Here is a 22380-nt window from a genome sequence, read left to right as displayed (position 1 = left end):
ACTGGGCCCCCTGCACAACTACTGTTAGAATTTCTTGAGTCTATTTGTTCCATATGAAGCGTCACAGCCTGGCTTTCTTTGGTCCAATACTGATATAGTACAATATTCACTGCTTGTGAATTTTACATCCAACAGTTCACATACAGTTCGCAAGTCGGTTGCTAAAATGTTTTATTAGTTTTAGCTTTCTGAAATGTCTCTCTCCACGAGCAGCAGTCACAGACAACATGCAAAATATACATAAAGCAATCCAGACTTCTTCACAAAAACCATGCAGTTGCATTTTATTCAAGCTGCAATAAGTGAATACAGTTTGTTTATCACTGGGGTGGGGGTGAGGGGTTAATGTTGGTATCGGGGTTAGAGCAGCTGCTGACTGACTCACCTGCTGTCAGGTGGTAAAAGGTAAAGGTACAGGTAAAATATAAGAATGTCTTGGTATTTCTTTTCCTTAATTCATTAAATGCTAGTGAAATGGAGGCAAACAGTCTCTAGCTAAGCATTCTATGGTGAATGGTTGATGATCTCACAGTCTACTCACCTTGAAGAAAAACGGGTTATAAATTCACACTCTTGTCTTTTTCTCTCTTATGTCCAGTTTTGGAATACCTGATTATAATTTTTCTTGGCGGTGTAGTAACTGCCACAGTCGTTCTGGTCTTGTTCTGACTGCTGGGGGTTCAGGGCAAATATGGATGTGTGCTTTTTGGTCTGGGAGGGGTGACATTTAAGTTTTATTGCTAAACACAATTTCAAAAATGACAATAACAGTAATTGACATGGCCCCCATTTGTTTCTGTAAAAAAAAAAAATTAAAAATTCATATACTTTTTGTGGGGGGTCCCCTGTCGGTCAAGGGCCCTTGGAATTGTCCCAACTTTTCCCCACCCCTGTTGGTATTAAACGACAAGATTCCTGCTCCACTGGGAAATACAACAGTACAATGTTGTGTTTCTACTCCTAAAACTATGTCGGGAGAGCTACTGTTAACATATCTTGATACATTCGGTTAATACAGAACTGTCAGTTAAGGAAGTTTATTTTCACCTTTAAACATTGGAATGCTTTTAAAAATAAACATGTTTTGGTTTCTCGTAGTTATCAGACGTAGATTGCCTTTACATTTCCACCGGTTAAAGGTAAGTAAACAAATATCGTTGTATTTTAGAAAATTATGTTTTCATCGACCACTTTCTATAATGCACTTCTGAAATCTATGTAAATATGCAATCAACTTCAGAGATAATTGGGGTGTCTTTGCTCCGCCTGGTGATGATAAATAGTAAAAGCATGCAAATCATGACTTGCATGGGTTATGGTGAAGTGCATTAACTTAAGCTGTCTATTACTTACAGTTGCTAAATATTCATATTTCATAATTTATAAATCATGTTTCTGTGAAGCTTCAGCTGACATCATCTAGCCATCAGAAGGTGTGATGTCCAACTCTAAGACAGGAAATAACTGCTGTTTCCAGAACAACTGCTATAAAATGTGTAACTTCATTTCATGTCTAAGGGTATGATGAAGAGTCAGGTAGCGCTCCTTTATGTCCTGATCATTATGTGTGGAGGATGGGCCCAAAGCCTGAAACCTCGCCGGAGCGTTTCCTTTTCAGGTGAGGCATCTCTGCAGCAGCAGTGAAATGTCCAGACCAGTGCAGAAGTATTCACATCCTGTGGACTTTTGATCATTTTGGCAGGTCGCAAATAAAGCTCTAGTGTTTCATTGTTGGCTGAACAGTGGTGTAGTTGATAGCACTGTTGCCTTGCAGCAAGGAGGTCCTTGGTTCGATTCCCGGCCCGGGATCTTTCTGCACGGAGTTTGCATGTTCTCCCTGTGCATGTGTGGGTTCTCTCCAGGTTCTCCGGCTTCCTCCCACAGTCCAAAAACATGACTGTCAGGTTAATTGGTCTTTCCAAATTCTCCTTACGTGAGTGTGCGTGTACGTGGTTGTTTGTCCTGTTTGTCTCTGTGTTGCCTTGCGACAGACTGGCGACCTGTCCAGGTGACCCCGCCTCTCGCCTGGATCGCAGCTGGCGAGGCACCAGCACCTCCCGACCCCGTTAGGGACAAGGATGACCGGAAAATGGATGGATGGATGGTTTTATTGTGACTTTGAATGACAAACCAACTCAAAGCACTGCATAAAATGGATAGAAATAATACGAGTGTAGAATGAAGATGCCGTCTACCCCCTCTTACTATGATATCTCTAAATAGAATGCAGAGAACTAAATGGTCTGTTGTGCCTTCAACTTTCACTCGAATGTATAAGAATGTTTAAAACCTTTACTTCTGTTTATGGATAACGGTTGCCTGAGGATAACGGTTGGATTCTTTCCCTCAGATGTTAACCTGAAGCTGTTTGAGGAGCTCGACTTTGATGGTTTGAGCTCCCTGTTGGTGAGAGAAGACATCGGTCTGCTCTTCATCGGAGCCAGAGGAAAGGTCATCACGCTCCGTTTGGATGACATCGCTGAAAAGACCAGTGAGGTAGGAACTGGGCTTAAGTGGTGAAACATCAATGAAAATACACAAAATGAAATGAAAAGAGATACTTGTCCTTAATGGAAAACCCGAAATATGAGTGGCATTTCTAAAGTTACATGGTAAAAAATTAGATTCAATAATATGGGTAATCAACCTGTTTTTGGAGGAATACATGTGGATTTATTTTCCAGTCATTTTATTCGTTCATTAGTAAATGTCATTTTCCAACTATTTAATTAACAACCTAAATAGTTTGTAAGTTACATATTTATTTAGCTCTGGAGTAAATATGTAGCTTTTAACCAAAGTATTTGGTTTGCTAACTAAATATTTAGATTAAAGCTAAATAATTAGTTAGAAAGCTTTGCAAAATTAACCTGCTTTTTGTCCTCACATGACATAGTAACACTTTATTTGATGGGTTGTGCATAAGACTGACATAACTCCTGTCAGGAAGTTGCAAAGTTGACACTTTCAATGGCCTTTTATTGCACTTCTAACACAACTTTGCGTGAATGTGTCATTATTTACAGAATAACACTTCATGACAACAGTCATAGACATTTATAAAGTCTCCTGCATATTCAGGCCTTATGTTACGGTTATGACAATGTCATGTCAGTCTTAACTGTGTAACTTTACTAATGGCACTCCATAAGATGCATTTTTTACTTTCATATTAAAAAGACAAAGGAATTTTACAAACATTTTCTGAAAACCACATGGAGCTCTTGTATGATATCTTTTAGACTAAGTGGACGGTGAGTTCTGAAGACAAATCAATGTGCCAGACAAAAGGCAGGAGCATCGAGGTACACTACAGCACATTAAAATAAAGAAATGATATATTATTCACTTTAATTTAAAACAGTCTGTTTATAGAAATAGCTGTTCTTCTAACAGGAATGTGACAACTACATCACGATGATGCACACTCAGGATGATGGCAAAATTCTGATTTGTGGAACCAAAGCATTCGACCCTACCTGCACACACCTGGTACGTTCCTCCCATAACTAAGGCTGGAGTTGTTCTGTAGTATCAGACCCACTGGCTGAGCATTTACTGTGTCAGAGGAATTTAATTCATTGCAATGAAACAAGAAAGAATGTTAAAACATGCAGACACATAAAAAAATTAGTATAGTTTTTAAATCATTATAAATTATTTGATATTTTTACAGATGCTTAAAGGAGGAAATGTCACCATGGAACCCACAACTGAGAGCGGCAGAGGGAAAATTCCCTTCAACCCTGAACAAAAATTTGCCTCCATGATGAATGGTTGGTGCAAAACCTGATGTTTTGATCAGTGTCTCATTCTCTGGATTAATCATTTCTTATGTTCTTGTGTAAATTGGTCTGGATTCCTTATGTTGTGTGTCCTGTGTGGACTTTAACAGTTCTTGACCAAACAGTAGGTGAGCATTGAGAAAGTTTGTCATATGAAATGTTTAGTTGTTCTCCTACTTCAGAAATAGTTGATTAGAGAGAACAGCTTAAATAGTCTTCAAAATTCCTCTGAGGTGAACAGATTGTGTTAATGTGATGTCACATTGCTTTCTAAGCCTGTATGCTGCCAATGTGTAGCAGAACCTAAATTTTTGTATGAATTCAACTCAATTGAGAATGTTATGCGCAGATATCCTGCAATCCAATTGCTTTCCAATTTGTTTTTGTTTGCAATAAACATTGTCGTTGCCGCAACACCCCCTCCCCCCCCTTCCTTCACTCACTACTCTCTCAGTCACTACTTCTTCTTCTGAGAGGGGAGATGTGCTACCAGCTCTCCATCTAACGGGTAAATTGAGTTTCCTAAATCTGCTGGGATTTACCCGATCCAGAACTGAAGTAAACTCTGTTTAAGCTGGTTTCGAGACAGGATTCGCCTGGTTTCTGATGGCCTACATCCAGATATCTCGTCCTTCTTCCCCCTGTGAATTAGCCAGACTGAGCAGCCTGCAGCCAACTAGTTTCACAGAGCACATCCGTTAACATCCTTCTCTTTTTAACAACTTGCACTTGTTACTGAACCAGTTTGGTTCTGGTGACTCGGGCCAGTCCCAAGGATGTTGTTTTAAATTTGGGCTAAAGCAACCTATAAAACATTACCTACTTTTCTTCCCCAGAATCAAATATCACACCTATTTTACTACCATCAAAGAACTTTGAGGTGACTCATTAATTGAATGTCCACAACATCTTTTAGATTTTCTTTATGCTAAATTTTTTATTAGTAAAGCAATTTTGCAAGGGTCAGTACAGCTTAAGTAGCAGAAATAATCAAATAAGTAAAATCAATCATCTAGCCTGTCTTTCCCTAATGCTGATACTAAGAACTAAAAAGGGAACCTTTTGAGAGAGATGAGGACGTTTGGTGTTTCGAACCCCAGAACTGGATCGATGATGAAGAAGGTGTTGCAGCAGGAGGAGGAGGTTGATTGATGAAGGCAGGGATCTCTGTTGGTCTGATGAGCTGTCATCTCTGCATCGATGGTGAGGTCGCACAGGACTTGGGTCTTTATCTTTGCCTTGATCTTCATCTTTGCCTTGGTCTTCATCTTTGTCTTTGGGGTCTGAACCCAGCCGATGAGAGAAGTGCGATTTGAAGCCACATGTTACGGGGCTGATGGATTGGTCCCCATGTGCAGGACAGTCTTCGGCTCTATGGCCCCGGCTCTTCTTCACCTGCAGAGTTCTTTGTCCATCTCGGTCTTGACTCGAAGCTGCCTGGAGTATCCAACCAAAGATTCCTCTTTTGCTCTCCCCTTATATAGGGTTTATACCTGCTTTCAGTGCATTTTCATTGGCTAACACTGTTGCTGTGCTTTATTGGATAACTTGTTTGGACAGATAAACTCATATCCATCACTGTCTTAGAGACATTTTGTCCTGATGTCTTGGCTAATGTCTGAGGGTTGCTCAACGTTCCTCCCATGTCTCTGACATGTTTAAGTTGTTCAACAATCTATGTCCTAATAAGGTCTTGGTCATCTCTGCTTTTCTATTAGTCCCCATTTTACCCCTAACCTTTCACCTTCTATCTACCTCCAACACATCATCAGTGATCTTTAATAGCAGTTACATGTTTTACCCCTTTTCAAGTTCAATGTCAAAATCACATTCATAAACCTTTTCCTTTCTTTGATTTAGCATTCATTTATAATTTTATGATTACCACATCTTATTACTCTTTAATTATTTGATACCAAAGTTACACTTACTTGTTTTACTTGTATGTTTTTCCACAAGTGTAAGTAACTATTTTTATAAGTAAACCAATATTAATATAAGTACTTTAGTTTAAATCTTATCTAATTACTCAAAATGTTTAGATTTTATCCTTTAAAACTTTTATGCTTTTAAACAAGGACTGGTCTCAGCTATTTTTATAAAGCTGCAAGCTTACTTCCTCTTTTTCCAGGAAACCTGCTCTTCCTGTCTCATCTCTCTCTGACTGATTTCTTATGATTAGATAGAAAAAATAAGTATAATTAAAGCAAACTTTACAGGAGACAAAAACAACACACACAACCAGATTTATTTTATTGCAGTCTGTGTCTACTGTTGGATCTAGATGTGATTGGTGTGACTTATTTTAAAGGTAAATTTATTTGTTGTTACTGTTAACTAAAATCTCCAGCATGGGGAAGTAGGATGATCTTGGATTTTTCTTGACACCCCCTCTTCGAGGTCAGACCTTTCCCATGCTGGGGGTCCAACACCCTCCTGCAGTTAGAGTTCATTCCTGGAGAGAAGAAGAGGTTCATCTGGGATGCTGGGATGTGAAGATGCAGATTCTTCATCCTCAATTGTCCTGAAGGTCTCAGTAAAGTCATCAAAACTCCACTTCTCTTGACAACATCATCAATTAAGATCACATCCACCAAACTAATTATACAATTTTAACATCCCCAATTAGGTCTTATTATATAAACCATCCCTGTTGCACACACTAAACCATTCCTATGCTCTCTAAAGGAGCAATTAAGTCAGTAAGTTTGCTTTTTTGTAAAAAAAAAAGAAAAGAAATTAAATAAATTCCAGGCAGAAGAGTATCTTAATCTGTTTTTTTAATAATTTAATTATTTGCTTTAATTATGCCAAATTCTGATTGCTCCTGTTCCTTTACTAATCCCCCACACTATTCAGAATCTCAGTTTATTATATCAATTTAGATTTGAGTCATACGTTATTTCTGAGAGGAGAATGTTTTGTAAGAAATATAATGAACCTTGAATCAACCTGCAGCTGTTTCATAATTTTCTATTTAAATCATATACCCAATCCTATTTATTATACCCATCCTGTAACCTTCTTTTAAACAACTTAAAGTGGCCAATTTCAATGAAAAAAGGTTTTTATATCTGAGGATAAAATAAGACAAATATTTAGAATAGGCCATGATGAAAGATCAAGTCTGCTAAAGACCACAATTTCTCAATTTTCATTCATGTTGAATCTCCTTTTATGCAAGTCCAAAATATGTGTAATATCATAATAATTTATAAAATTTGTATTGTGCTCCAAGTAACTCTGTTCTAATTGTGATCCCATTGTAACAAATAACCCCAAGCTTAAGAAAGTAAATGTCGAAATTTAGTTTCAAATTTTCATTAAACCAAACAAATTTGAAGCCGTTATTATAAGTGAAGCAACATTTCTAGAGTTTCAAAGCAGCAGATGTTACCCTGTTTTCAATATTACCTGTAAAATCTTAACCCTCCTATTGTACAAGCACATGATTTTGCTTATAAATACATTTTGATGTTAAAGTATGATATTCAGATTTTTTTTTAGAAATCTGTGCAGTATTTGTTTTAAATACTTCAATTTATTCATTCAATCTTGTTTTTTATGACAACCTTACATTGTAGAATGGCCTATTTGTAATCATCCTACCGGAGTCTCTTATAAAGTGCTCATTCTGTCAGATCTGTCAGATCTGAAAACCATCACTGTTATCTGTGTTAAATCTGTAAAATTCATACCTGCAGTTGTGTCATCTTAGGTTTCTATCATTGGTCTGCAATTAACATCCATCTCCTCATATAATGAATTTTCTGTGCAAGGAGATCAGAAATAAATTTATTCACTAGTGTTTTTCCATCTTTCTTCCTGTAACTGTTGGAAAAGCACATTTCATTATTCAGTTATTTTACGTCCATCTTTAAATAACTTTGTGATAAGTGAATATAAATTCAGTTAGACAACCATTTTTATTTATTTATTTTTTCTTTTTCACCATTTTATCTCAGTAATTCTTATTCAGAAGATGCCGCCTTCGAAGGAGTCCCGTCTTCTGTGAGGAAACCTATGAATTGAACTGATTGTAAATGTCACATGATTATATGAAATATGCAATCCAGTTTGAGAACTGAAGTCAGAACTGAGAGACAGCATGGCACCCCTGCTGTGTCTCCCAATTGTGCTCTGCTGAGAAAGCGAGAAATTTGTAAATATGTTATTTTTTCCAATATGAAACACACAAATTTCAAAGTAATTTATCCTTCTCAACCACACCAAAATCCAAATATCTTGAAATACTGGTTTTCAACTGTGATTATTGAAAGAACTCTTTAAAAAATCATAAAATGCAGATGAAATAGTTGTTTCATAGTGATCTTCCCCCGCCTTGTTCTATACTGTGCCCCCATGGTGAGAGCAGGATCAATGTATTCAGCAATTAGTCATAAAAAGTTTTATTGGGCCACTGAGCAAAGATGCCCACAGATCATTCGTGCTCTGACAACAAAGAACATCATGTTTTACCTGTGACCAACAAAACAATCCAGCAGTATAACAGCCAACAAAAACAATTTTGAATGGTTGTTAATAATATTCTCATTCACCATCCATCAACACAACCACAAGACAAACAAACCAACAAACCTCAATCACAGCTGCAGCACCACAAATACTCAGACACACAACTCAATGGTCCCCTGTTAGAAAGATACTCAAGTGCACAACTCTGCAGGGCTGTCACTCTAAGACACACTAACACAAGCAGGCCTGACACTTCCATAACTGCAAAATTAATGCAGTGTGGTCATCACAATCCAAAAACACTCAAATGTTCAATAAGGTCAGCATCCTCCAAGAACAACACACTAAAAACAATTAAAACAACATATCCCTTAGACCGGGTTTTCTTTATTTTTCCATCACTTAGGTGCCCCAAAAACTCAAATGGAGAGACTTTTTAGGGGTCCTAAGTCTACAAAAATCCACTTCTTGCATTCAGCCTTGCAGCTAGCCAATACCTCATCAGGCTTTACCAGTTTAGGGCTCCAAAGCCCAGAGATGCACCTTTTTCCTTTAGTTCAATTAAACCATGTTTCAAACTCAAGGCTCGTGGGCCAAATCTGGACCACCATTGCTTTTTATGTGGCCCTCTAGATTCTTGACTAACACTAAGTGTCCTTAAATATTTTGTTATCAATCAAATCTATGCAGTTTTTATCTGCTTACTGCCAGATTATATCAATCAGTCCTTCCAGTTTCTTGAGAATTATTTTGGAAATTCATGCCAAATCAACAAATCCTCACTTTTTGCACTGATACATAGTTGGTACTAAACTTCCTTACTTGTACGAAACACCTGCCTCAACCTCAATATGCGCTATTGTTATTGTGCAATAGCTAGCCCTGTCCTAAACGTCACAAGTCCCATGGACTGACAACTTTCCAGCTTTCTGACAAACAAGTCCGGAAAACTTCTAAACCTTCGAGTCTTACCCTGAGAATGTCATGCTGGATTTGAGTTTCTTTACCCACATGCAGGTTTAGACATCAGACCGGAAGGTTTTTGGTTCAAAGATTTATTTACAGTTATTATGGAATATGTTGAGCCTAAGTTGTCCTCTGGTTTCGGGAGCGGCTGGGCGGCTCAGGTACTGCTTGGAGAGGGGAGAGGTTAGTAGGCGGGAGTGAGAGGATCTTGACAGGAAGTGGAGGGAAGGGCTTACAGATCATCTGATGGAGGATTGCCGAGGAGGAGGTAGGATCCGTTGGTGCAAAGGCTCCGAGAAGGTTGCGGGCTCAGGTGGCAGACGAGAGCGTTTAGTCCGGAGGGCGATCGGTGTCAGTGTTCGGTGAGCGTGGTAACTTAGCTGGATCCAGGCAGAGCATCCAAAATCTGAGAAAAAAACAATAAAGATTAACTTAGTCCTTAGTCAACGTGAAGCTTGGCAAACCTTGGGATTGACTCTGACCAACAAGTGGGACCATCGAGCGATGAATGGCTGCTCCACCGCTTCTTAAGAATCCTGCAGCCGATTTCAGAAATCCGCTTCAGGTGCGTCAGCCTGCCGGAACGCTCCCACGAAGATTGTCTATTCGAAGGAGCACTCACACCAACTTGAATCCTAACAGAGAAAGGTCTAGAATCATGTTCATGTGTTTTACACAAATTAGAGGAACCAAAATCAATGGATGACTCAATTAATTTCACTTGTCCACAAATCAAATTAGAATTTTAATGCATCTTCATTAAGTTAGTGTTTAGCAGAGGTAAATGACAAACAAATTAATTATCAATAATTACATATTAATAATTAAACTCACTAGAAAATTTCTGAAGGAATTTATCTGGGGTCTGCCAAAGTGTGCCCATTCTGATGCTAAAAATTAGCATCAATTTTTAGATAAATGGTAGTCAATAGCCTGTGGAGAATCACAAGCATGTTGACTAATCAATCAATCAATCAAATTTTATTTGTATAGCACATTTCAACAAGGCATTTCAAAGTGCTTTACATCATAAACACAAGAACACAAAGTCATGCAACATATATAGACAATACATTGTTACATATTACATTTCAAAAACAATTCTAAACAGGTGTGTTTTTAATTGCGATTTAAAAGAAGTCAGGGTTTCCGCTGTTTTACAGTTGTCTGGAAGTTTGTTCCAAAGTTTTGGTGCATAGATGCTGAAAGCTGCTTCTCCTCTCTTGGTTCTGGTTCTGAGGATGCAGAGCAGACCAGAACCAGAAGACCTGAGAGGTCTGGAAGGTTGATAACATGGACTTGCACCATTCAGAGACTTTAGTTGTGCATGTTGGAAGAGTTATCAGTAAGGACGAGAGAGAGCAGGATAAGCTGTTCCTCCTTCAGCAGTCAGACAGACTGCTGAAGTTAGTGTCAAATGACAATGTCTCTGTAACTGATGTCGCCCTGTCGGATCACTTTGCCGTGAAAGTTGTTTATTCTTTGACCCGCTTGGACAAACAGCTACTGTCACAAAACATTCTTTCACAGAAAACACAGCAATAAACATTTAATCAAATCTACTCTTCCTCCTCACCCTTAAGCTGTAATAATGTAGATAAGTTGGTAGATGATTTTCAGTCTAAAGTTTCATATATCATTGATTCCATTGCCCCAATTAAAGTAAAGGTTGTGACTGGTAGGAAGAAATCTCCATGGAGAAATGCACAAACAGTTCGGTCTGCAAGACAACTCTGACAACTCTCAGAGCAGAACCAAAATGGCATGAAACTCAACTTCAGGTTCACAATGACATCTATAAAGAAAGTCTATGTAACTATCACTCAACACTAAAACATGCAAACAGGCTTTCTTTGCAGATGTCATAAACAAAAACATCAACAATGCTCGAACTTTATTTGCAACAGTTGACCGGCTCACAAACCCTCCTATGACGTTACCACCTGAATTCAATCTAATGTTGCCTGTAACAAGTTTTCCAGCTTCTTTTAAGAGAAAATTTAAAAAATCAGAGGATTAATCTGCACATCAACTCTAAAGCCAGAACCATTGCTGAACCCAAACAAAACAAATACAGGAAAAATGACCCATTTTCAACTACTTAATTATAAAATCCTGGAACAGGGGTGTCAACATCCAGTCCTCGAGGGCCGATGTCCTGCAACTTTTAGATGTGCCTCTGCTGCACCACCTGAATAGAATAATGAGGTCATTAAGACTCTGGACAACAAGGAGGAGATAATAAAGCCATTTCATTCCTGTGTTTTGTACCTGTAGCACATCTAAAAACTGCAGGACAGCGGCCCTCGAGGACTGGAGTTTGAGACCCCTGCCCTAGAAGAAATTATAAGTCAATTAAGTTCAAGCTCCAGCTGTCTGGATGTCCTACCCACACATTTCTTTAAGAAAGTCCTGCCTGTTATTGCTACTGATCTGATCCAAATAGTAACTCATTGCTCACATCAGGTGTTTTCCCCTAGGCTTTGAAAACAGCAGGTTTTGTAGAATATTTTGTTGTTTTCAGACTCTGGGGTAAAAACATCCTTGTCCTCCTCGCCCTTCCAGGGGCGGCATTGTTTCTTCTTGGGACTTTGGTTGGGGCCGTAGGGATAATAGCATCAATGTCCAAAAAAAGGATTTTTCCTCAGTGAGGCTGATGGTTGTTAAGGTGGAAGGGCTGGATAGAGCTTAGTGACGTCAGGTGAACTCGTTGGTGCGGCTGGGAGCAAGCTCATCACAGCAGGTTGGCATGTTGGGAGAGAAAAAAACAGTCATTAGTTTTCTAATCTTGTTCAGCTAATTTTTCATGTTTTTTTTCTTTCTTTCTTCAGCTTTCTGAACCATCTGAAATCTGTTGTTGTGCTTGTTTGTTTGTTTTTATTTCTGTTTCCAGACTCTGAGTGTATCTGTGTGTGCTTGCATTATTTGTAAATGATCAAGTGAGATTATTATCATTTTATTTTTGTTTTAGCAGCTGTTGTTTATTTAAAACGTTTATTTAAAGTGTTTATCCGAATCCTCAGTCTATATTAACAGACTTAAAAAACCTTATGTTTTGCTGCCCCTCTCAGCTCTGTCTCTATCCTATTATGGCTCATCCAACCCGGTGGAGCATCAGAAGAGTCCTCTTTTTCTCAGACAGACCAGGCAGAGGTTTGGAGGAAAACCAGTTTGAAGGTTTGGTGATCAACACTCTTCTGAGGTCCACCGACTTGGACGAACCAGCGCAGGTCCCGTCTGGGTCGTCAAACTGTGAAGTGCATAATTCAGAGACTGAGGTTCAGACAAAAGTCAGGGAGCAGAAACATCTTTAATATATCTGCAGACAGAGAGCAAAAATCCACTGCATTTAAAAATCATTCTGCTCTGACAAACTCAGAGTTGCATAGTTGCTTAAATCACCTTTCTGCTAACAGAGGCAGAGACTCGATCTGCTAACCAAACAGAGGAAACAGACGGAACAGTTCAACCTTACACGCTCATTCACTATCATATCTACAGGATGTGAAAACTAACACTCTATCTCCATGCAGGGAAAAACAGCAAGTTCCCAGATAATCCATCTGGGAATCTTGTTCAATTAGTTTGTACACCTTCTGCAGCTGCATGAAAAAAACATCTTGACTATGATACTGTATGATGCAAATAAAAGATTTTCTCTTTAAAGAAAAATCTACTTCACACTATGCACCAAAAATTTAGAACTAACTTCCAGAAAACTGTAAAACAGCAGAAATCCTGACTTCTTTTAAATCTCAACTAAAAACCAACTATTTAGAATTGGATTTGAAACATAATATGTATCAATGTATTGTTTATTCTATGTTGCATGACTTTGTGTTTTTGTGTTTATGATGTAAAGCACTTTGAAATGCATTGCTGCTGAAATATGCTATAAAAATAAAATTTGATTGATTGATTCAGTATGTTAAAATTGGTGTATAAGCTAAAATTAGCTTAAATGCTAATGTTAGCGTGAATATTGTCAGTAAAGTGGGGCATCACTTGCATGTTGTCTGTGACTGTGTTACTCCATTCAGTATACTAACCATGGGTAATAAGAGAAATAGCTAATACTTCATTTCAGGAAAAAGGCTAATGCTAAAGCATTAACAAAAGGCTAATTCCTTTTCATCAGCCTTTTGCACAAAGCAGAGACCTAAAATGAGGGAAAAACATCATGCAGGCTAATCTTATTGCACTGCCTATGGCAGTGCACTAGTGGGGGACAGTGAAATGCAAATGCTGATGCACTGTCTTTTGGCCCAAGACAGTGCCCTAACCTTATAGAAAAAGATAATGCTATCTAATTTTATTGCACCGCCATAGCCAGAGAGGAATATTAAGGCTTTTATTTTGAAATTTTCAGTAAACAGTGATTGGGTAAAATCAGTTATATAATGCCCAAAAGAGCAGTTACCTGATGTAAAAATTGTCAAGGCTTTTATTTTGAAATTTTCATTCATCTTCTTTTTATATAGCCACATTAATCCCATATGTAATAATGGTTGGTTAAAATCAGTTATAAATAGACCAAACACAATGTAATTCTAAAGGCCAGCTCATTCCTCCTCAGTCGTAACTGACAGTTCCGCCATGTTGTTCTGACAATCAACTCTCACCTCTTTTGTTAGTACTGATTGTCCGCCATGTTGTAACTCTAACCTTCAGTCATTTTAGTTGTAATGAGCAACTCAGCTGTCATGTGTGTGAGACAGAGAGGTGGAGAAAGAATTCCATCTTTCTGAGACACCCAGTCAGTTTTTAAGAAAACAGCAGGCCGAAGAACTCCTTCCGTTCAGGATCTGTGAAAGTATTTGAAAACTATTTAAAGCATATGAGAGCTCACAGTAATAGTGAGTGCAGCTCACTCACAGTAATCGCAGTAGCTCACTCACAGTAATCGCAGTGATGAGAGGAAAATGGTGTGCGCTGAGCTCAAATTTTTCAGAAAAGTAAGAAAATGAATGGCTGAGAGCATCAGTTACCCTGGCACATGATTTCGCTCTGAAGCACCTTGACTGAAAACCAAAAGCCTTGGAGACATTTTGAAAACATTTTACCGGAGCATGCATGAGTGTCAATGTCATGACTAATTTTGATACCGATAGGGCAATATATGTGGGCATGATGGCGATTTAAAAATTGTTTGGGCTCAAAAATCCACTTCAATTCTCCCTCTAATGGAGCTGCAGTTGGTGTCAGTTACAGTCTGAATTTCGGCAGATGGAAATTTTGCTTCTTTTTCGCTTTTTACTTTGCCATCATAACTCCAAATCCCACTACAAGTAATAGCTCCAATGCCAGGATCGAGCTGCATGTTTTGATACCACTTTTGTGGGGATTCACACAGCGGCACAAGCCGCATTAACAGTGAATGGGATACCTGATTTCTTGAACATTTGATTACTTCATGAAAGGACCCAAGCCTTCCCATATTCGGTCAACTCCCTGTTCACTTCTGCTTTGTGTTTATCTTCAACTGTGTGTGAGACAGAGAGGTAGAGAAATAATATATGTGGGCTCACATAACCCTAACCCCAACCTTATTTGGTTGAAGGAAGTTCAACCAAATAAGGAAGGTTGAACTTCCTTATTTGGAAGACAGACTAAGATATGCCCAGCCATGCCTCTGTGCTCACAAACTCCCCCTATACTCACAACTGTATGATTATATTCAGTTTCATTCCTTTATATAAGATTACCATAATCATAAAACACAATCTTCTTTTAATAAATTTCTTCCACCATAACTTATTTTAATAATTATTAGATTTTAATACTATTATCAATTAATAATTTATAATTTTTCATAATATTGTTCAAGTTTTAATTTCATCAAGACTATGTAATCATCAATAAATCTCAATCAGAAATTACTTACTTTATAATTATCAGTACATTAAAACACAAAAATTTATATCTTTTAATCATCATTAAATAAACTTGCAAGATTACTTCAGTCTCTCAAGCCTTTATGATTTTTCTGCGTGAACCTGAAAATATCTCACCAAGTTACTTTTCCCATCATAAATATGTGCAAATACTTCCAGATTAGTACCACAAGCGCTCTGATTTTAATTGTTAGAAAAATCATAAATAGAATCCTGAAGGGACTGAAAATATGTTCAATAATAATATTTAATTTCAAGAATTCATTGATATTTTAACAGGTTGCTAACATCCCTGAATTATACCATAACTATACTGTACTCACCAATTTGGGAACAGAACACCTCAGACACCAGCCCTCTCAATTTACCCATGTTCAATTACACAAATAAAAGTTTCTATGTACCTTTTGTTTCTGTTGGTCGCCCAAGAGTGCAACATCTGGTATCTTCGGCTCAGGTTTTCAAATTACTAACCTTGACACATACTCGATGGGGCCTCCATTTGTGGAGAATGATTCTTTCTCCTTGCTAAATTCTTGATGTATGAGGTTGAAGAAGAGTTGGTAAGTTGAATTTGTGAGTTCCATTTATTAATACCAAACTCCAGCTGGTCCATTTCTCATGCTACCTTTATGAGCTAGCAGAATAAAATGGCATCAAGCAACAGTTTGTAATTCCTTCTGTTAGCCTTGGTCTAAGCTTTGTCCTTAAGTGGGCATTCCCCAGTGGGTCATTTTCTTTAACCTTAGCTTTGAGGGTGTTTCACAACATATAATTTCCTTTACCTTTAGCTTTGCAACTAGCTAAAAGACATAGAGGAAAACACAGAATTATTTATTTTCAACAACACAGAGCCTGTTGATTAGTTTGCACACTACTGCCATCTAGTGACCAGAGGCATGTTTATCAGTTAAGCATGAAGAAAAACTATAAACTCTTGCTTCTCACACCTCCCCTGACACCTCACCATTTCCCCTTAGGGGTGCATGCCTCATTATTTGTGAAGTACTAATCTAATGAGCATTTTCTCTAGATGAGTTTCTCTGATTGTAACTTTGTTCTAATTCTAAGACAGACAGACAGGGCAAGGAAAAGAGGAAAAGTCACATCAGGGAAGTATGCCCATGTAGCAACATTCAGATGATACAAAGACATGACATCATGGAGTGCATCTGTTTGCCATTTGTGTATTGCATTTGCATGAACATGAGCCATGCTGCTCAGAACCATGCCAAGCAACAGTGTCTGATGTGATGGAGTTATCTAAGAGCAGGTCCTTGGGAGTGCTCTGCTCCAATGTGACATGGATGATTTCAGAAGGGAATGAGGTGAGGAGGTAGGAAGAAGTGTCTTTGTTTACATATTTTTGAGTAGATTTGAGATAGCTAGTCCAGGGCCAACACAGGGAAGCTAGTACAGATACAGAATGCTTTAGGTCAGGTAGACTTTAAAGTCTTACCAAAATGTCTCTGTTCTTTCCAATCATCCAAGTTAGTGTGGCCATTCCACCAGATGTAAACTAGCAGCATCTCCAAGATCGATTCCATCCTGGTAGTGAGCATTAGAGTCCTCAGCTGGACTGCGTGTCTCAGTAAGAATCACATCCAGCTTGCTTCTCTGTCCCACAGCATGTCAGTTTGAGTGTTCGCTAGTAAGCCCAATCTATTATACATTTTTTGATGTACCAGGTATCTGCAAGCTCCAAACAGCAGAAATTCTGTTATAAATCGAAATAAATGGAGGTGTGACCTTTGAAGACATTATTCTTCCTTAAGTCCTTCTCTTGCATATCCCGTCATCATGAAAAAGACCCTTCATTCAAATCTTGAAAGGCTGTCCATTGCCTCGTCTGGTTTTGTGGTGATGACAGTTTTTTGGATTTACCATTTGGGAATTTTGTCCCCAAAAAAGGACAAGGGTTTGGTTGGTTTGACACAGTGCAGTGTTAAAGTGAAATGTTAGTGAAAAATTTAGCAAATTTTAATTTTGGCCTCCAATCAATCTGAGTCCACTGGGCTATTAGGTTGGAAAACAGCCTTACTGCAACTAATTTCTTGCTTGCCAGTTTCTGACAGGAAGACTTTTTTGTCTTCAGGAGGCCATAATAGCATTTGCAAAAATCCAATGCAAATCCAATGTTTTTTTGTTTTTGTTTTTTTGGTTTTCAACTTGTAATCAGCTGATAAACAGCCTGTTTGACTTTAATTATTTTTGTCTCTTACATTTTGAAGCTTTATCTAAACCTAGCTTTTATCCAACAAGAGAGATCTTCACTGCATCCAGTTTTTTCTCCAGTAGTAGACCACTGCAAATCTAGATTCATGATTCCAGTAGTTCCACACGTGTTGAAGTAATGTTTTTGTAATGATTAATTTCAAATATTGTAAAGCCTTTTCCTTTGTGATCAACAGGAAACATGTTATATACTGCTGCTTCCATAGACTTCCTAGGATTTAAAGAGATTTTCCAAAGACATGGGCAGAATCCCATAAAGACTGAAGAGAAACAGTCTTGGCTGTATGGTGAGGTGGCCACCTGACCCAGTTAAAGTGTCTTTCACATTAAAATCACCCTGCAAAACTTAAAACCATGTTTGAAATGATCTGAACTCAGACCCCAAGATGATTTCCATACACTTGGCTGAAATGAAGAAAATTTCAGAGAACAATGAGGACGACAACGTGTTCTTGTTCTTCACTGAGAAGGCTGTTGAAGAACGGCACATGCTGCGACTGTCGAGAGTTGCACGAGTGTGTAAAGTACGTCTCTAAATATTTAGCTTCTGTTAAAACAACACATGAATGAGTATTAAAGTCTGAGATTTGTGTGTATTCAGAGTGACTTAGGAGGACTGAGAACTTTGCAAAGAAAGTGGACTTCTTTCCTGAAAGCGCATCTGGACTGCCCGTTTGGAGACAAAGGTTCACAGTCTCTGGTGAAGGACATCTTTCTTCAACGAGATGAAAGCAACTTGATGGACAATGTCTTCTACGCAATATTCACCTCAAACTTGTAAGTCATGTCTCTTCAAGTTTCAATGTTTATAGATTTTAGATTTTAACCTCTTAATCTCCCAATTGTACTGTGTTTAAAATAAATGAACTTCTGTGATTCAGCTGCCATGATGTTATGGCAGATTCCTGTTTTTAGGGTTCCTTTCATCTGTGTTAAGTTAGGAGCATTTTCACAGGGTATTTCAAATGTTGCCATCATACATCCTAATAAAGTTCTAGTTTCATTGATGAAAAAATTCCTTTGGGTTTACAAGATTTTTATTAACGATCATATGTTCAGAAATACACTGTATACTTATTTAACACATAAGTTGTGTAAGATATGAGGCCTCTGGCAGGGGTCAGGGTGAACTCAGGGTAGTTTCTGTATAATTGAGTAGCATAGACCCCACTATTTCTGATGTGATAGTCTCCCTGGTGTCTAGTGTTAATGGTGTTTCTGAGCTGGTATATGGTAAATGGACTGAACTTATATAGCGCTTTTCCAGTCATTTTGACCACTCAAAGCGCTTTACACTAGAGTCACATTCACACACACATTCATACACCGATACGCAGACCGGTAGACTGGTAGTGACAGGACCTCATTTGCAGGAAGCTGTCCAGTTCCTGCAGTCAGTCTGCTGTCTGCACCTACAAGCTGTCAGATATCCAGCAAGTTTTCAGAGGGAACTTTCTGACCTTGAGTGATTCTGGCTGCTGGGTGACGTACAAAAAAGCAGTGCCTAAGCCCTACCCTGGTTCAGTAAGCACCAAATAAATGTTAAATAAAAGCAATGAAAATTGCCAGTCTCACATGATTTCTGATCTGTATTATCAGTGTATTAATGATGAAATGCGAAACAAAAGTGTGAGGACCTCTCATGACATCCCAGACTCAACCCTGATGTTTGTGAAGGACCACCCTCTGATGGAGCAAGTTGTGAAACCAATCACTGGGAGGCCTCTGCTGGTCCGGTCTGCGACCCAGTTTTCAAGAATTGTTGTTGACAAAGTAACATCTCTGGATGGACAGCAGCACAACATCATGTTTATTAGCAACAGTAAGTAACTGGATCATATATCATGACTTAACACATGTTGTGCTGTCAAACTGGACAATGGCTGTGTTGACCAATAAACAGGCAAAAGCTGCACACAGGTTCACTGTGAATGTAAGAGAAATCTCTGGAGTGCAATTTATAACATTACACAGTAAAAAAAAACTTAGCAGCAATTCTTGCTCTGAATACCAAGGAAACCAAAGGCATCATTATTGACTTCAGGAAGCATAGCACCTTCCCAGCCCCTCTTTACATTAACAGCAAGAATATGGAAAGTGTCCACACCATCAACCTTCTTGATGTCCTCGCCTCCGCTGTCATCTCCTGGACTGAAAACATTACAGTAGTAATCAAGAACACCAAGCAGTGGCTATGCTTCCTGAAGGTCTTGAGGAAGCTGCTTCTGACTTTATATTGATCATTCATTGACAGCCAGGCGACACACTGCATCACACTTAAGATATGCAAACTGCATTGTTGGAGACAAGGTGAGAAAATAGAGCAGGGTTGGGCAACTCCAGCCTTCGAGGGCCAGTCTACTCTAACTTTAAGATGTGTCTCTATTTCAACACACCTGAGTCAAATAATGAGGTCATTAGCAGGACTCTGGAGATCTTGGCTGGACTTAGGAGGTGATTCAGCTATTGGATTCAAGTGTGTTGGACCCTGCTATAGAGGGTTGTATAGGCAGCTCATAGACTTGTTGGCTGCCCTCTTCTCTTTCTGATGGAGGTTTACGTCTCCTGCTGTAGAGCAATGGATCTACTGAGGGAATTAAACCTCAAAATTAAATTAAATTTAATTTTAAAACTCAATATTTAGTTAAACTTGTTCTGTCCTTCAGACTCTGGTTGGCTGCAGAAGGCGGTGTGGTCTGGTGATGATGGAGGGCGAATCATTGAGGAGTTGCAGCTGTTTCAGGATCCTCAGCCCATTCGCTTCCTTCAGCTCTCCTCTAGAAGTGTAGGTTACAGCTACATGTCTGTAGACTAAATGGACCTGGAGCTAACCTTTGAACTCTGATGATCTGCAGGGTCAGCTGTACAGTGCAACTAGAACTGCTGTTGCTCAGCTCAGTGTGAGGGACTGCAGCCGCTACACATCCTGTGCCGACTGCCTTACTGCCAGAGATCCATACTGGCTGGGATCGTCTCAGAGGCCTGTGTGCTGCTGTTGCTGGTGCTTCAAAACCTCTCCATGTATGTCACACTAACTAAGACATGTTCACTGTGTGCTACATTTATAATCAGAGGATTGAATTCATTTGTTGCAGGATCCAGAACCTCACTGATGGTGATGTTGGAATCTGCCCAAACTCTCATTGCAAGTATTCCCCACATAAAGCTCTTACACACCTTTACCTTAGTGAGGAGAGTAGTAGGAGAATTTTTATGGCTGCTTTGGCTTCTCCCACAGTGTCAAAGAAGATTATCGACATCCACCTCACAGTTGACGTGGCACAGTTCCTCCCCTGCTCCCTGACACCAATCTCCCCATCAGCTGGAGCTTCTCTGGTAACATCCTTGAGCCCGGTCCCCGACACATTCTGCTCAGCCAGGGACTTGTTTAACACCTTCCTTCACTGATGAAGGCCTTTACACCTGTGAGACAGTGGAAGTAGTTAAAGGCAGAGAGCACAGGATGGCGGTGATCTTGTACAACATTAAGGTTTCAGAGGGTGGGGGAAACTGGATTCAGGCGACAGTTATCTCTGTTTTAACTGTTTTTTGTGTGCTGTGTCTAATGGCAAAGATATACACCTGGTGGAAAAAGAATTCTCAAAACAAGACTGGGAGTATTAAGATTGCGAGTGACAGTGGTACTGGGGAATCCCGAGCAGCCAAAGTGGAAGAGAGGGATGCCAAAACACTAAATTTGATAACAGAACAAGCCACTTCTGTTTGAGTTTTTACAGTACTGTAGACAACCCAATGCAAAATAGATGACTAAAATGATTATAGTGTGGCTATCCATAAATGGATTATACAGACTCTAAAAGCCAATTTGTTAAAATAACAATGAGCACTAATTAAGAACAAACTACAAAACTATATTTTGTTTTTAAAATAAAAAAAAAACATGGTCTGCAATCTGTTCTAGATACAACTCCTCTGGTGGCAGTTTTAGCTTCATCTGGTTCAATTTCTGTAAAAAATAAATAATAAATAAAACCAAATAAAGCATGATGACCTTTTAGGTATTTTTCATGGCTGCAGATGCACCATTTGCTGCAAATGATCGAGCATTCACTGTGGAAATGATGTCAATTTATCTTACGTTTTAAGATGCTAGTATGCTAATAATTCCATAAAAAAACAAAGACTTAAGCCCAGTTCACACTACATGATTTTCGTGCCCAATTTTGCCCTTACGACAATCTTAGAACATTCTGAGTTCTAAGATTGTCGCTTCCCACAATCGAAACTGATCGTCCTGTAGTGTGTGGTGTGTTCTGCTGGGGTCCAGTCGGTGGAACGTCGGGACCGCTTTGATATAAAATGGGGATAATGAACGTGTTTAATCATCTTGGCTCATTCATCGCAATGTCTGTGGTGTTCCCCCAAAATGTTGTTTTGTTTTTTTTTTTTTAAATGAGAGATAATTATAAAATTAATGGACAGAGTACATCTGGTTGAGAAACACATTCCAATCTTTGGTTGAAATGGCGCATGTGATTTTATTCTGCAGTCGTAATACAATTTTAAACAATATAATAAGTTTCAATTAAAGGAGCTGGAATACAGTAAGCTTTCAGTCAGTTGGGAGGAAAAAAAGATAACTGCCATCTGATTTTCTAAAAATGAATATGCAGGAAATGTTTTATTCTACTTTAAGCTGCTCTGATGTTTCAGTCATTCTGTTATATGCATATATTCTACAACAACATAAACTGCTAAAAATTATACGAAAACGATTAATTAAACGACAAAACCAAAAACATTAAAAACAGTATTTTTTATGAAAAAAAGAAAACAAACCTCACCTCCATGTTGCGATGCAACAAATATAATCCTTGCTCGCGATATCTCCAGTTCTTAATCCAAAGCTTTGATTTTTGGTTACGTCTTTTTTGGGTTAAAATAAGTCCGCAAGCTAAAGTTTCCACTGCTACGTCGTTGTCCATGTTTGTTTGTAAATGGAATTGGAATGCCTTTGAGTGAAACCTCACACTCTACGATTGAATCTGTTACACCTACGATTT

General features: G+C 38.7%; 1 protein-coding gene across 1 annotated transcript; it reads left to right on the top strand.

Moving 5' to 3' along the window:
• The first annotated feature begins 1084 nt into the window (after nt 1-1084).
• LOC129374654 (semaphorin-4E-like) lies at nt 1085-20764 on the top strand. The gene is made up of 14 exons (XM_055053172.1): nt 1085-1139; nt 1519-1618; nt 2351-2496; nt 3243-3305; nt 3397-3492; nt 3677-3776; nt 17533-17643; nt 17735-17880; nt 17958-18133; nt 18730-18880; nt 18956-19178; nt 20023-20141; nt 20212-20377; nt 20595-20764. The coding sequence occupies exons 2-14, from the start codon at nt 1522-1524 to the stop codon at nt 20762-20764; spliced, it is 1764 nt and encodes a 587-aa protein (XP_054909147.1). The 5' UTR covers nt 1085-1139; nt 1519-1521.
• The last annotated feature ends 1616 nt before the right edge of the window (nt 20765-22380 follow it).

This window comes from Poeciliopsis prolifica, unplaced genomic scaffold, assembly GCF_027474105.1.
Source record: "Poeciliopsis prolifica strain line A6 unplaced genomic scaffold, Auburn_PproV2 SCAFFOLD037, whole genome shotgun sequence".
In the NCBI taxonomy this organism is placed as follows: domain Eukaryota; kingdom Metazoa; phylum Chordata; class Actinopteri; order Cyprinodontiformes; family Poeciliidae; genus Poeciliopsis; species Poeciliopsis prolifica.
Note: the sequence above shows the minus strand (reverse complement) of the source record. Positions and strands in the feature narration are given on the sequence as shown.